Source organism: Passer montanus, unplaced genomic scaffold, assembly GCF_014805655.1.
Source record: "Passer montanus isolate IOZ18808 unplaced genomic scaffold, ASM1480565v1 scaffold1, whole genome shotgun sequence".
NCBI lineage: Eukaryota > Metazoa > Chordata > Aves > Passeriformes > Passeridae > Passer > Passer montanus.
Window position 1 is genome coordinate 6,388,558 of NW_024356504.1, and position 15,424 is coordinate 6,403,981.

The 15,424-nt window shown below is 36.7% G+C and overlaps 1 protein-coding gene across 1 annotated transcript in view; it reads right to left on the reverse strand.

Moving 5' to 3' along the window:
- The window catches only part of AGPS (alkylglycerone phosphate synthase), a 58,862-nt gene that overhangs the window by 11,303 nt on the left and 32,135 nt on the right, over positions 1-15,424 (reverse strand). Inside the window, exons 9-19 of the mRNA XM_039701914.1 lie at positions 14,098-14,178; positions 12,891-13,016; positions 10,760-10,868; positions 10,274-10,401; positions 7,581-7,632; positions 6,261-6,337; positions 5,352-5,464; positions 3,954-4,023; positions 3,155-3,216; positions 1,311-1,400; positions 842-941 (exon numbers count right to left, since the gene is read on the reverse strand). Coding sequence (XP_039557848.1) covers positions 842-941; positions 1,311-1,400; positions 3,155-3,216; positions 3,954-4,023; positions 5,352-5,464; positions 6,261-6,337; positions 7,581-7,632; positions 10,274-10,401; positions 10,760-10,868; positions 12,891-13,016; positions 14,098-14,178 — 1,008 coding nt within the window. The remainder of the gene's footprint in view (positions 1-841; positions 942-1,310; positions 1,401-3,154; positions 3,217-3,953; positions 4,024-5,351; positions 5,465-6,260; positions 6,338-7,580; positions 7,633-10,273; positions 10,402-10,759; positions 10,869-12,890; positions 13,017-14,097; positions 14,179-15,424) is intronic.

Consider the following 15,424-nt stretch of genomic DNA (forward strand, 5'->3'; position numbering starts at 1 on the left):
ATTGCATTCTTCAGTGCCCTATATGCAACAGCATGGAAGCCTCTGAACTTGTAGATAAAACTTTGCATCCACTTGCCAAATTTGAGATAAATTTCTAAAGAATAAGCATGAGAAGAATGATATCCCAGATATAAATACTATTTATCTACAGTCCTATTAGCAATTTTCTAGTGCAAAAGTCTGAGCTAGGAACCAGAAGGTAGGACAAAAAGCAGTTTGGCTATAGTCCTTCTAAGAATTGCATCTTGAAGGTAACAAGGATATAATTTCACCCAAGTACAGTGTTCCATCAGGTGAAGTGTTACAGCAGAATTACTGCAGAGATGCCTGGCCAATGCTGAAGCAGCTTACAACTGGTCTAACAGACTGGATGTAGACCAATGTTTAATCTCAGCCTAACAGAAAAGGCATGAGACAGTACCATTCCTTATTCTCTACATGCAGCACTATTAATAAGGTATGAGCTTGGCAGTTTTACCATGCATTTTACAGACTGTGTATTAAGCAGAAGTAGTTTTGTAAATAATGGAACTAAGGAAGACTAGTTTCCCATGGATTTGAGGTTTAAGATTTGAAGCTTCTGCCATCCAAGAAAATCCAGGTCAAGCTCTTCTATACTTCAGTCAGAACTACTGATGTACTGATATCTAAAACTGTCACCTGGTAGCCTTTTCTCTACTTGATGAGCTATGAATATGTATTATTGCTGATAATAATCAAAGCTTTGCACACAGACTTCTGAGATCTTTCCTGCAAAGTTCAGTAAGCTTGGCCAATAGGTTCAGAACAAAATACAGGTCATCAGCTTTTCCCCCTTAACTATTGTTTCTTCATACATTACCTCAATTTGTTCATAGACATGAATAGGATCACTAATTCCTCTGTAGTTAAAGGCAAAGTAGAAGTAGACGCATGCACCTGCATCGTAAGTCTGTGTCACCCTGTTGAAGAGAACTGCATTACAAACAAAGCTTTATGATATTAACCCAACCACTATGTGACATCATAAAATTCCTGAGATTACTTCCTATCTTACTCAAAGGGACAGCACCTTTTTTTTAAAATTTCTTTATTTTTTTTTGCTGCTAATCCAGGAGTGACTCAATGCTGTGACTTTGAAAGTTGAAGTCAGTACAACTGACTCTTGTCCATATAAGCAAAAGTCTAAAGCCTAAGCAAGTGCTACTAATCCCTTGAACTCCCCAGGTTCAAGAGGAAGGTTAAAGGCTACTGGTATTTGTAATATCTTTACTAGATCTCTTACTGAACTAAGATTCAAGAAAAATTATTTATATTATTGCATGGCTTACCTACAGGTGGAAAGAGGAGCAAACTGAACACCCCTTTCTTTGCATTCTCGTACTATCCTTTCCTTTACATTTCTACAAAGGTCCAAAACCCTGTAACAGGAAACACATTAATATATAAAATTTCAGTATTAGATTTTATACAGCTTCTAAAAAAAGAACTTCACAACCTTTTTAAAAAGCATAATCTAATACAATGTAAGAGTACCTTCTAAACTCACTGTTAACTAGCTTAGTCTTTCTTCTAAGGATAGTTCTCATCAAGACTCCATTGCTTTTTTTGCACTTCTCCTGAATAGCAAGTTTATTGTGAAAAAGAGAACCTAAAAAACTCTTCTTCATAAGGAAGAGATGTCAAAAGTGTTAAAAAAATAAGGAGGTTACCTACTTCTGAATGTCTTTACTTTCTTAGCAAAACAGCCTCAAAGTTTTGGCAAAGTAGATAACAAATACAGAAGAAATCCTGAGAACTCAAAGGTCTGGCAAGCTATACTAACACCATATCTTTGTGTTGCTGCAAGGCCAAAACTGCAGATCCTTCAGCTGGGCACTACTCTGCCAACTTGAGACACTATAATTCTAATACAGCAATGAACTATGAGACCCTGTTAGAAGCCATACTTGTTCTGCCTTTTTTTTTTTTTTGGTTCTTCTAGGATAGACTCAGGTCCAAACAAAGTGCTAGAGCAACCAAAAGAAATCACTGTTTTTCAAATGATCATTTCTTCAGTTACACAGTCTCCCACAAAGGTCTGCAGAGCTACAATTCAGATTTTGGTGTTTTATACAGATTTAGAACTACATTAAAGATTCACAGAACACAGGAGAATTTAACCATTTAGTGAATAAGAAAGTCAGCTAAATATTTTGTTCAAGTATCTTCTACCTGTCAAGAAGAAGTTAATCAGTTTATGGAAAGTTACATGGTCCTTATAAATCAAAGCAGAAAAAGATTTTCAAAGCATATGCTTCAGTGAGGACAATTTTAAATACTTTCTTAAGTAAAAATTCATAGTCTTCTGAAACTTGGGAATGGCAAAAAAATTGGGGACTAAGAAGTTAGCATGCTTCAAAACCTATAAAGCTAAAGGAAGAGCACTTTGACTTTAAAATTGTCCTCAAATTTCTTCTACGCTCTTAGGATACTTTGCATTTTTCAAACAGGCTGGAATTTACAACTGCCACTAAATTCAATTGCAAGGGTATAGGGTTGCCAGCTTAAGTCACCAGACTTTGCACTGAATGCTGTAAAGCTTTGATTCAAATCACTCTGGATCCTACTAAAGAGATTTCAGGCTTACCAAATGGATCAGAGCATCCAAAATGATTTTGTATATTAAACTCTGTTGTGGTCAAACGTTACTCAACCATAGCTAACAGATAAAATACCCTTAGGTAAAAGATCTCAGTCGCCCTTTCAGTATTTCCCTACATTACTGGACAAAGAAAAAAACTTACTTAAATATACCTGATTTTTTTCATCTTCACTGAAGACTAATCCCTTTGAAATACACTGATGATCCCACACATGTGGCTGCTCACGCCCCACTGCAATTGTGTCACCAATGTCCTGCCTCCTAAACAGGGCAATTTCAAATCCTAAATTTGTTACAGTAAGGTAACCTAAGATGAAATATTACTGAATGCTTGATACACTGCATTTACAAAACTCTGGTATGTAATTTATCAGCAACTTCAGCAAGAACACACAGCTGCAAGACTCAAGGTATGTCAGGCTGCATCCAATACACAGGCCTAAAAGAAGCATCCTCATGAGCAAACACGAGTTAGGAGTAATTTGAATGAAATCAAGTTTTAAGAAATTCTGAAGAGTATTAAGAGTTTACCTATCCCAAGGAACAGATGTCTCAAATGATTCTCCTATTACGTAATAATCCAGGCCTAGGTCCTAATAAAAAAAGTAAGGAGATTATCAGTAACATTCAGTATCAGCATCTGGGATTCCACTGTATGCTACACAGCTATCAGGAGAACAACTTTTTAGTTTGCAGGAAAAGAACAGAAATTCTAATGTAGCAGAAACACCCATATGTCCCAGTGACCTAAGTTTATTATTAATAGGGAAATAGGGACGCTCTTAAAAGACACAGATGACAAACATTTTGATGCCATGGCTACAGTGAGATAACTTATCAGACTGTCAGTACATCTATACTAATCAAATATTTTTATCACTATAGTACCAAGCCAAGGGTTTCACTGTGCTCATCAGTATAATACCTAGTAAAAATATTTTTGTGCAATGTAGTCGCTGTCTAGATAGAAAAAAGACAAACATCTTCTCATCTTACACACAGCCTGCTGAAATAAAGGGAGACTCAGTGATTTGTCCCCAACAAATCAAACACTCAGGATGTGCATATTGTTCTGAAAAATAAAAAAAAAATCTCAAACAGTAAGACTAAAATGTGTAAGAACAGCTGCAGCAGTTTAGACTAAAAGTTCCTTATGTTGGAATTCTGATTTAAACCAGTCATAAGCAGATCCCAGGTTGATATAATCTCTGAGATATCATCCAAAGCAGCCTGCACTCAGATTTCAGAAAAAGCATCTTCAAAGAAACATCTCTATGTTTTGTTACATTAATTAGCAGAAGTTGCAGCACACAGACAAAAGCTGACTTACCCGAAGATAAGCAATGACAAATGTCAGCATGTATCCTCTTTGTCCATTATCTTCTCCTGCTGCTAAGCCACTGAAATTTACAAGAATTTAATTAATTTTCCACCAAATTAGTTACCAGATTACAAAAATATTTATAAAATAACTTTTATTATTAAACATATGTCCAAGTGTAGCTGCCTAAGCTGTGTTTTTTTAGTTGTTAATAGTAAGATTTCTCCACTAGAAATCAGAAGTTACTTCAGACCAGACCTTTATTCATTTCTCTTTTCATTCCATAACCTGGAGACAAACTTACCAAAATATTTGACGAGATCTTAGAAAACAGTCTTCAAAACCCACAAAAGAGTGGAAAAACACAAATAGACATAATATATCCTGGATATTAATTTACAGGAACATGGGTAATTACATTTCTAAGCAGGCTGAATTTGTGTATTTTTATGTGCACAAGTCATGAGACCCCAAGACTTAAGATCTCCAAAGCATAAGAGCGCTGAATGAATTTTAAAAAGACACAAAGGTTATAGCACTAAAGAAAAAGGAAGCCTTGCTTTCACTAGCCTAACAAGGGTTATTATGAAAGCATTTGTTTTTAACTATTGGTTTCTAAGAACAACAAAGTGCTATGCATCTGGAATCAGTATTCCTACAAGCTCCCCTAAATCTGAGAGAGAGGTGGGTATGGGTGTGAAATCAGACACCTGAAGAAGCACAGAAGTGAAGTATTTTATACTATAAAGCCATTAAATGGTTTATAATTTTAAACCAGGTTAACCTATGAAGACTTCACTAATGGCCTTAATAAAGCAGCATAGACAGCACCATCTTGCAATGGCTCTAACACAGACAAGTTTCCCCCCTTATCAATACACTACCATCTTGAAATACCAAAATACAAAAGGATTCACAATTGAAGTAACAGAATGAAAGCACAAGAAAAGCACAGAATTCAGTAATTACAGCCTAGAGGTGGATAAAACAGCACTTATACGTATATTTGAATAGCTGAGACTAGTATTAGCAATAACAGTACTTTCTTGACAAATCAGTTTTAATGATGGTTTTAATCAATCACATTTAATCAAGGCAGAAGGAAAGAAAATGCTTGATCATTACTCAGCCTGCCACTTCAATGGGAGTTTTCTGTCCCTTTGTGGCACAGAGAATCACTGCACTCTTCCAACTAAAGTTTCTTATATTCATATACTCACATGAATTCTGCAAAAACTTAATATCACCATAATATCACCCTAATATCAGCTAATTGACTGCTGCCACTTCAAACTAGCAAATGAGAACATATCCATACAGGAAGCACTACAAAGATATGGTGGTCCAATTTTTTCCTGGACAGTTCACTCCCAGCTTCACACTGAAAATGTTCTTTGAAAAGCATACCCAAACTTGGTGGCAATATCATAGACTTGCTTCTCATGCTGAAGAACCTTCTCTCTGTCACCCTCAAAGAGCAAGGTAGCTACACACAGTATGTTGGGATCAAATCCTTTAAACTGCAAAGAGAGACAAACTTGCCATTAGTCATAGTCTATGTGGCAGAATACATGGAAGAGGTTTTTACTTTTCAAATACATGGCATGTGCCCTAGTCAGTAAGTGTTGCTGCAATTAAGAAGAATAATTAGAACAAAAGTCTTTCATAAATTTACTCCCAAAACACCTAAGTTTTTCCTTGACAGGACAGGTCAACGGAATTAACAAATTATCTGCCACCTCTATCCTCCTGTTAAAAGGCAGGATAGGCATAACAGCTGTCTACCTATGCTGTAGAAAAAAAAGGTCTTAAATGCTTTGAGCAACAGAGACATTTATATTCAATCAATTATTCCTACCAGCTATAAAAGCAGGAAGAAAACTATGCCCATCATGAATGTGAAGGGAAGAAAAAACTTCTGGGCTATCTCAACCAGAATATATATTCCTCAACAAAAGAAGTCCCAAGACACATGTTATTTCCCACTTCAATAATCCAAGAAAAAGCAGCAGAATCAACATTGGTCACTGTCTTCCAAAGTACGCTCTCTTGGAAGACAATGAAATTTTCTACATTTGAATACATTTGAACAGGCATTAATCTCTTATACAAGTATGACCAGTGACAACAGCTCTCTTGGAATAACTTCTCAAACACAATCTCATTTGAAAGAAACCACATTTAGGACCTCAAGTTCTTGCACTGTGGTATCAGTTATACTCAAACTCGGCTGCATTGGAAACAGTTTACCAAAAAATCTTGAATTTTATGAATAGCATGAAAAATTCAGACCAATATTAAAAACTCCAAAATTACCTTTGTGATGTAGAACTTTTTCAGTCCATCCAAAAACGATGTAAAAATGGAAGCAACTTGTGGTTTAAGAGCATGACCTTTGGCAAAAAGCAGAAGTCGTCATATAAAGGCAAACAGTGCTCTTAAGATTCCTACTTTAAGGGGCAAATAAAAAATAGCTTGGTAGTCAAAATTACAAAAATTGCTTGGCGCACTTTGATTATCAAAATTATACAGAATTTTCTCTACTAATTTAGAACATGATTTAGGAAAAGATTTCATTAATTTTTGAACACATATGTACAACTCTGCACAAATATTTGACACTAATTAAGGCTGCCTAAGTTTAGATTTCACAAGCCTATGGCATGTGGAAAGTTTTTAAGAGAGCGCTTCATTAGTTTTTACACCACAAAACTAAGCAAAAATCAGGGACTTTTTTTTTTAAAGTTACACCAAAACCACTGAAACAAACAGCCAAGAATGGTGAAAGTTAGGAGTTAAGCATTTTTTCCCTAACTTGTGTGAAGTTTTCTACATAAAGCTAGTTATTGCTTCCTTAATGACAAACGGGGAACTAAAATTACCAGGATATATAAATGGTGTCTTGGAGCCTGTTAAATTAACATTTCTGCCTCAGGACTGGGTTTAATTGAGATGAAAGTCTTTTACTGTTTGTTCCATTGTTTTCAGTCACAAACAACTTCTGAACTCTCATTACTGCTTCACTTTAGCAGCCTGGCATCTGGCCTACATGCTGTGAGCCCAATTCATAAAAAGTTATGCACCATTTACATGATACTTCCTTCTAAAATACTTCACAAAGCATTTCCTCCTGAATAACACATGAACTTTGACAACTGACTGCTCTTTCTTCCTCTTAAGCAAAGAGGGAGTCTCTCTGCAGACACAAACCCAAGGAGGACACCTACAAGCACACTTCAGTAAGCACACAGAAATTGTGAAAAGACATGAATTTATTAAACCACAGTCTAAAAAATTACTTAAGTAGAATCTCTACTCCTTTACAGCTAAACAGAGGAAGTGATTCCAGAATTTCAATCTCACCAATAGACTAAATGTCAAGAAATGAAACAGCAGAAAACCCATTTCATTTATAGGCAGAGCATGGCTTTTTATTGAGTCAAGTAGCTGATAGTGTTTCCTCAGAGACAAAGACAGGCTTCTGCTTCCCAAACTCACGTTCAGCACTATCTGGAGACTGAACTCTGGGTTCACTGCCCTGTCTAGATTTGAGCAGAAGAATTACTACCCAAAACAGACTTAAGCTACCAAAAAGCCCTTGGAAATATGATGCTCCACAATGATCTACATACTTACCAAACTGAAACTGTGCATTGTCAACAAGGCGAATTGATGCAGGAGCACATCTCTTAGAGGCAAAGTTAGGGGAGTAGAGGAAGGAAGAATAAAAAGATTACGTACATAGTTGGTTTTTAAATTCGTTACCATCAAATTTTCATTTCAAAACAGCATATAAGAAAGCACACTTTGATACCAGAGACCTCTGGCCATCACCATCATTGAAACAGGGTGACTATAAGTTGTTTTCACTGGAATAACAACACCTACTAGGTATGTCTAGATATAATGCATTGAGAATTTTCAGTTTAACCTCAAGCCAACACAGTAATAGTCCAAAAACATTGATTTTCACATCTTGAGTATTTTTCTAAAACGGCATATGCACTAAAGATAGCACACTTGTTTAGTACAAGCTTATGTTTCTGTGTAATCAGAGATACACACATAATAACATCCATTGAAAAAGTTTAATTGTTGAAGGTCATCTTGGCATGCAGCAACTTTTTCAATGGATTGTTATTATGTGTGTAATTGTTGAAGGTCATCTTGGCATGCAGCTGAGCACCACACAGCTGCTCACTGAGCCTCCTCCCCTGTGGGATGGGGAAGAAAAATCAGAAGGGCAAAAGCTGAAAAACCCATGGGTTGAGATGAAGACAGCTTGGTAAGCAAAATGGAAAAAAAAACCCACAAAAGCACAATGCAAAAAGCAATCAATTACCATCAGCTGACCAATATACAGCCAGTCTTCAAGCAATGGCAACCCCTATGAAACACCCTCCTCTATTTTATTTATGATCATGACGTTATATGGTATCTGCCTTTAGTCTGTTTGGGTCAGCTGTCCCAATTGTGTACCCTCCCAGCCTCTTATCTGCTCCAACACACTTGGTGGTGGGAAGAGAGGGAGAAACAGAAAAAGCTTTGACATTGTGCACACTTTGTTTAGCAATAACTAAAACACTGGTGTGTTAACACTCTTTTGGTTACAGATACAAAAGCTAACACCACATGCTGCTATGAAAAGAGCTGATTTAATCCTGGCTTGACCCGGTACACTCATGCTCTGCTGTCAGACTGCAATCAAAATCTGAACTTGGGTCTAATCTAGATTCTGCACTGTACAGGAATCTGAAAAACTGTAAGAACAGCTGCCTTCACTTAGGTAAGTTTCTGGTCATGTACGTGCTTACATCATATACTAACTGATGGCCATGTCCAGTCATACTGAAATGTATGGCCAGAGGAATATGACAAAAGTCTCAATTTTAGGCCAGTCATCATCTAATCACATGGATATGGAAGTACTGCTCTTTCACTTCATTTGACATGTTCACTCCTCACAATATCATTAATAGGTATTTGGTCACACAAGAGGAAGAAAACATGAAGAACTAAGGGAGCTCACCAGGCAGATAGACAGAAGGCTGTGGGAATGGTTTTAAATGAGACCAACCCACCCACAACCTGATTATTCTTACATTAAAGTGGACTGATACATAAAAGAGCTTTTCAGACAGCAATCATTGTAATTACTACTCAGATTGATGTGAGGGGCAACAGAAGAGAATAAGTAGTTCAGGCTGAAGTAAGCAGAGAAACAGCAGCAGCAGCAACAGAAGCTTAGAAATGGAGCAACATTAAGTGGCAAATAATGCCTCTTTTTTCCCCCTCTAACTAAGCCCATAGACAGGGAAAACACGAGTTCCTTAACTGGTTTTAAATGTTGATAAGCCACATGACTAAGCATTCCCAAAAAGTCTGCTTAGGTACCTTTAAAAGGAAGGACAAGCACTAGCGGTAGAAGCACGACAGAAAAACTGGCAAGTGCTGCTGACTAGCATATAATGTCATTCACATACCAGTTTGAACATCTGGCTTGGAACATTAAGCCATTAATTTAGACCAATCACTGGAAAAAATGTAAAGCTGTGTTTAGTTTGGCATTAAGTAAAACATTTCTGAAATTATCTCCCCAATTCAGGGTACATTCTACCATTCATATATATAATTTGCTATGTTTTGCACAGAACAGAGGAAAGGTAGTCAGTGGAGAAAGAGGCTAGCCAGACTAAAATTTGTTTGGATGCACAGCCTTGAGGAAAAGTACTAGAGAACTTTGAAATCTAAATACTTCACTACCTGAAACCATCTGCCGCACTATTCTCTATTTAAATACTACAGTGTAAGCACAATTCCACTTGGAAATATCCATCACACCTGTCCATGTCACTGTGCTCCAGGCAGTGATTTCTAAATACAGGCTATATCCTTCCATTGCATTCCTTGTGCTCCTTTATCACTTCAAAGCCATGAATTGAACTGCCTTTTTCCTGTATGCAACTCAATTCCTTTAAACACTGCTCCCTTTTACATAGCCCTAATTAATCTAAGGGTAAAGTTCTCAGCTGAAGGAGATACAAAGCTGAATTTTTCAGGCTGCAATATGAAAATAACTCCCACTGAAACAAGCCATTAAAGGCTTGTCCATGTTTTGGTTCAGAATACCAAGCAAAGTTCCAACATGCTCAGTCCTGAGCTGAGTAATTGCCAAAATCCTCATGGACCATATCCTGCATTTCATGGATGCTTATCAGATTCCTGCCTTAACCTCCTGGTTAACAACTGCCAGAAATACTGAAGCATCAATATACCCCTACTAGAATCCATGAGTCCTTGAGTGAAGTCAACATCCAGCTTTTCCTTACCTGCTTTGCCACTTCCCTCAAGCAGGCCACCCCTCGCTCAAAGTTGGGGAAGACCACAGAGCCATACTTCTGGTATTCAGGGAGTGGGCGGATCTTTATCGTAACTTCAGTAACCACTCCAAGGGTTCCTTCAGGAGAGGAGAAAAACTGAGCAAAATGTTCCAACATGAACTGCTTGCAAGCTTAACATGTACCAGACCCAACTTAACATGTGCCAGAATGTTGTAAGTTAACATAAATCAGAAATCCCAAAAATTCAGTTTGCAATAGCAGGTGACTTCTTCCTTACTTTTTACATGTAGTAAAATGTGAATTCTCACAATATATTCTCTAAATCCTGCTCTTTGTTACTAGACTTGTAGGCTGACTCTACAGGTCCAATGCCACCCATCAACACACTGGAAGTCACAGCATTAGAGATGCTCAATGATCAAGCATTATGGAAACTGAATTAAGATGCAGTATGAGAAATTACTCTGTTTATACCTTCAGATCCCATGATGAAGTGATGGATATCAGGTCCTGTTGACATGCGAGGTACTTGACAGTTTTTTTCTACTATTCCTCTAGGAGTTACCATTTTTATATGAATCACCTGTTTAAACAAAGTGCAATGGCCATCAATATTAGCATTAAGCACAGATTTTTATTATATTTATTTTCCACAAAACATACTAAGTTTGATACAGTTTGGCTTTATAGGTTTTAGACATTGTGTAGGCAATTCCAAGAAACAGAACTGTTACCAACCATTATTTTGACACAGCATGGTTTCCCCAACAACAGATAGCTTCCACTCTATGACAAATCATACCAACTGGTGGCTACATCCAGGCAATACCAGTTAAAATTGTTTTGTTTCTCAGTGTAGAATTGCACAGATAGAACTTTATATACACCAGGATTTTAATTCAGAATATACACTGTACTACAGAGGGAAAAAGTGAGAGTTTAAGCTTTGCTTAAGTTTTGCTTTAGAACTGCTGCTTGATGAAGCTACTATAATTCAGTCATTGATTGCTACAAAAATATTTCAATTAGACGGAAAGACAGAAGTAGTGAAATACTTTGTGAAATAGATTGTCAATATAAAAGCTGCCATAAGACTGACACGTGTAGGGCTAGAAGGCTGTTTTTTTTAAAAATATTTTTCAGTGTTATGTTTCCAGCTTAATTCAGGCCCATGCAATAGAGCTCACATGTGGGTTTTTTTAATCCTCTATTCAATTCAATCCTCTATTTTATACCTTATACCAAGGAAGGGCAGAGTTTCAGCTTTGCTTTAGTGATGCCTTTAAATGAAGCAAAATTACTGAATTTCAGCTAATGGCTTTAAAACTTTCAAGCACAGGTAGTTAAGTAATTTTCACTCTATGCAATTTATGAAGCGTTGATTCTGCAGTAAGTGGATTTTAGGCAGCTTATATAACACACTGTTTCAAGATATAAAGTTCCTCAAAAGGTAAACACTTCCTTGAAACATTCTCACCATGCTATTTTGAAACTCATGAACTGTTCTGAATCAATTTCCAATCCTATTTCCTTCTAATGAAAATTTCAGAAGCTGTTTTAGCCTAAAGTTATGCTTCCATAATAGAGAAGCCTTCAGCTTCACAACTCCCAGAACAAGCAGAACTGCACCATTCAGGCAGCAGGGGAGGGATGACACTTTGTAAGTGCTACGAGTTTTACTTCAGCCAGGTCTACAAATAAAAACGGAGTAGCTCCTGCCAGCCTCAGTCACTGACAGTGAAGTGTCACACCTGTGCACAAAACAAATATGTCTAAACTATGAGCTGATGAAAAAGCCTGAGGTAACATGGATACATTACCCAGAGTGTGCTGCAGGAAAGAAGGAAAAAATTCACACATGGAAGGGTTAAACAAATTATGAGAGAAAGCTGGAAATTTGAAGCAAAAAGGCAGGCAAAGTCTGACTAGTGATAATTTATCTTCAATATATTCAATGTATTTGTTGTTACAGAAAACATAGACTTGAAAATCAAAAAGTATGCTTAAAAATAAAAAAAATTATCTGAGTTAATATAAAGGTGAACCATTTTAATGACTAAAACAAATTCAAGAGTAGAACACTGCCATTCCCAGTCCACTGCTTCTTTCCTCTGGATTCCTACAAACCATGTGGTGGCACTAGATCTCACCACTGTGCACCCACATGCTCAATTAGATCAGCCTACTGATTTAACAAATACTGCTAGCCATGGGCACGTAGGAAGGTGGGGAGCTGCTTGCTGTCAGACAGTTCAGCTACATATCTTCAGCTACACACAACAGGTAGGAGAGAACGTGGGACTTCTGGAAGTTTGACAGGATTATTACACAGGATGAGTATAGAGTCCAAAATGGTAGAAGACAGCACCAGAGTCAAGACAAAGTAACAAATCCTTAAGATAGTCAGTGAGTGCTGAAATGAAAATTAATTTTATGTAAGTGATAAGGATTACCAGTACTAATACCAAAAACAAGGAAACAAAAACGTCAGTCAAGCTTTGATACTAAAACTATATTACAAAAAGAAACACTATTTACTCTCCCCCTGTGAGTCATTATAATAAGTTAAATATCTGAAATTATAATAAGTATTAAAACTACTTACCAGATCTTCAATGTTTCCATAGATGTTTTTTTTCATGCCTGATGCTCGTGTTGCTACCCATCCCCCTAGTGAACTGAATTCCATGGAGTCTGGTTCATGGCCTGTACAGAAGCCACTTTCAGCAAGCTAAAGAAAAGAAAAGAAAAAATACATCCTACAGGTCCTGCATTAACTTAGTATTCTAAATTCAATATTCTATACCTGTTTGGTTTGTTTGGGTTAGTTTTTTTTTTTAAATAAGTATCCTGATCACACACCCATTTATGAAATTTTATCTTGGATATGTACCTGACATGAAAATTGAATCTGCTCCTACTGTGCACACCTGTGCTACATATCACCCTATAATACTCCTCCCCAGCATTTTAAAACTGAGAACTCTATTGTTCAAAACAAGGTGCAAATTCATATACATCTGCAAAAAGAAATTATAACTTAGGTAACTGCCAACTTTGCACAAATGCTGCCAATAAATAAGGCATTTAATCTCTTGTTCCTTCTATCCTAATGTGATATGCAGCAGGTCTGCAGAAAAATTGAGCAAATTGCCTGTACTTAATTCTCTCAAGGAGAGATGTGTTTTAATATACAGCCATCTGGCTGGGCTTCCTGTATGCAACATTGTCAACTACTTGTGATGCACATCATGCATTCCTGTACATTAAGTAGTCACTTGTTTCTCATTTTTCTACATTAACTTGGCCTTGCCATCTGCACAGCACCTGAGGTTGACAGGATGCCCTCAGAATTACAACACCAAAGCTGTCAAACAGCAAGAATTAAAGGCCAAGCAGTCTCACATTAAGTGATAACTGCATTAGTGCATTTGAGATAATCAATTTATTGCACTGACCAACTGATAACAATCATGTTGAACAGCTGTATTTCAGTATACCATGTAACATGGATCATTAACTATGTTCTGTTGTACACAGTGGTTCTAACTTCAAGGCTGAAAGTCACTTCTACATCCTGTCTACAGCAATTCACTTAGTTCATGGTTTTCTCTATACCACAGGAACTTGTGGCTTTGTATGTTTACTGGTCATATATTAGGAAGGATGGGTTCATAACCATTGCATGTAATTCTTACCAGCTGCATGAAAACACACAAGAATTAAGAATTAATTAAATGCTTTGGACAAGATATAAACAAAATCTAAGAAAAATATTAAAAAATACTAGAAACTTAACCAGATAAAAATACCTGTTTTTCCAGATCTTGTCCAACAATGCCAGCTTCTACACAAGCTGTCAAGTTTTTTTCATCTATCCAGAGAATCCGATTCTGTGGAAAAGCCAATCAAAACAATGAGTGTTTAAGATTTCTATTTAGTTCCTTCCCTAATGCTATAGGATAAACATGCTTAGTCATACAATTTACTATTGATACCACTCCAGTTATTACACCAGTGGAAGCTGAGGCTCTTCACTCCCTCAAACTGCTACAGAACAGGTTTCAATTTATGAAGTCACCACTACAAGAGACTAACACATACATCTTTCAATTTATACCAGGGATGTTTACAGAATAAAAAGCAAAAAAGCCAGAAAGAATTAAATCAAAACTCTAGCAGGAGTCTCTCTCTCACAAAGTATGGACTAATTAATTATTCAAAGTGAACTACTTCAGCTGCTTCAGTTTCAACATAAACTGCTTAACTGATCTCAGATGCCTATATAAATCAGTTTTTATCTTATATATAGGGTCCATATTGCATAAAGATAACTATCAAGCATTTATTAAAATAGTAAAGCTTCAGCAATCATCTGAACTGCTCTGAGACACCTATGTTTAAACTTTGACAATGTTTCCTTTCACCTAAATTGTCTTATTTAATTCCTTCATTAATGATTACAAGAACTGGCTGGCAGTCATTCAAGACACATGAAACTGGTTTATTTTCTGACTCAATCCTTATTTACACATCTAACTGACAAAAAAGCAAGATAGTAAGAATTAACCACATTTCCCTGCCACACCTACACCTGACAGAAGTCAAAGCTGTGGGCTATAAATCAAGGAGTTCAAATGAAATCCTGAGTCACCAGTGTACTTGTTGGATTTCATTCTGATAGACACCTGAAGAGCTTCCTTCAGCATACAAGTACCACCTCTGCAGAAAAAAATCACTTTGTTTAACTGAAGAACCACTGAGGGCAGAAAACTGAGCCAAACCCCAAGTCTTACCTTCAAGGCTAAAGGAGTTTAATGAGCTCAGCAGGTAGTTGAAGGCAGTAGAGCCTTACATCAAAGATACAGAGCTGTTTCTGAAGCATCTCATTACCAAGTAGCCATAAATCTATCATTTTAAAAGTACAAAGCTCTTCATAATGAAAAGATGAAAACCAGCAATAAATTTTACAGAACTTCATTTCTAGACTGCCATAAAACTATGAACTTCACATTCTCAAGATGCTATCTACACAAAAACCCCAGTTATTTCTTGAAAGTTTATCCTTCAAGTTGATTTATATGTATTAGGTCACCTTATTAATCTTTGCTTTAAGTAATTTGAAGTCTAGTGCAAAAA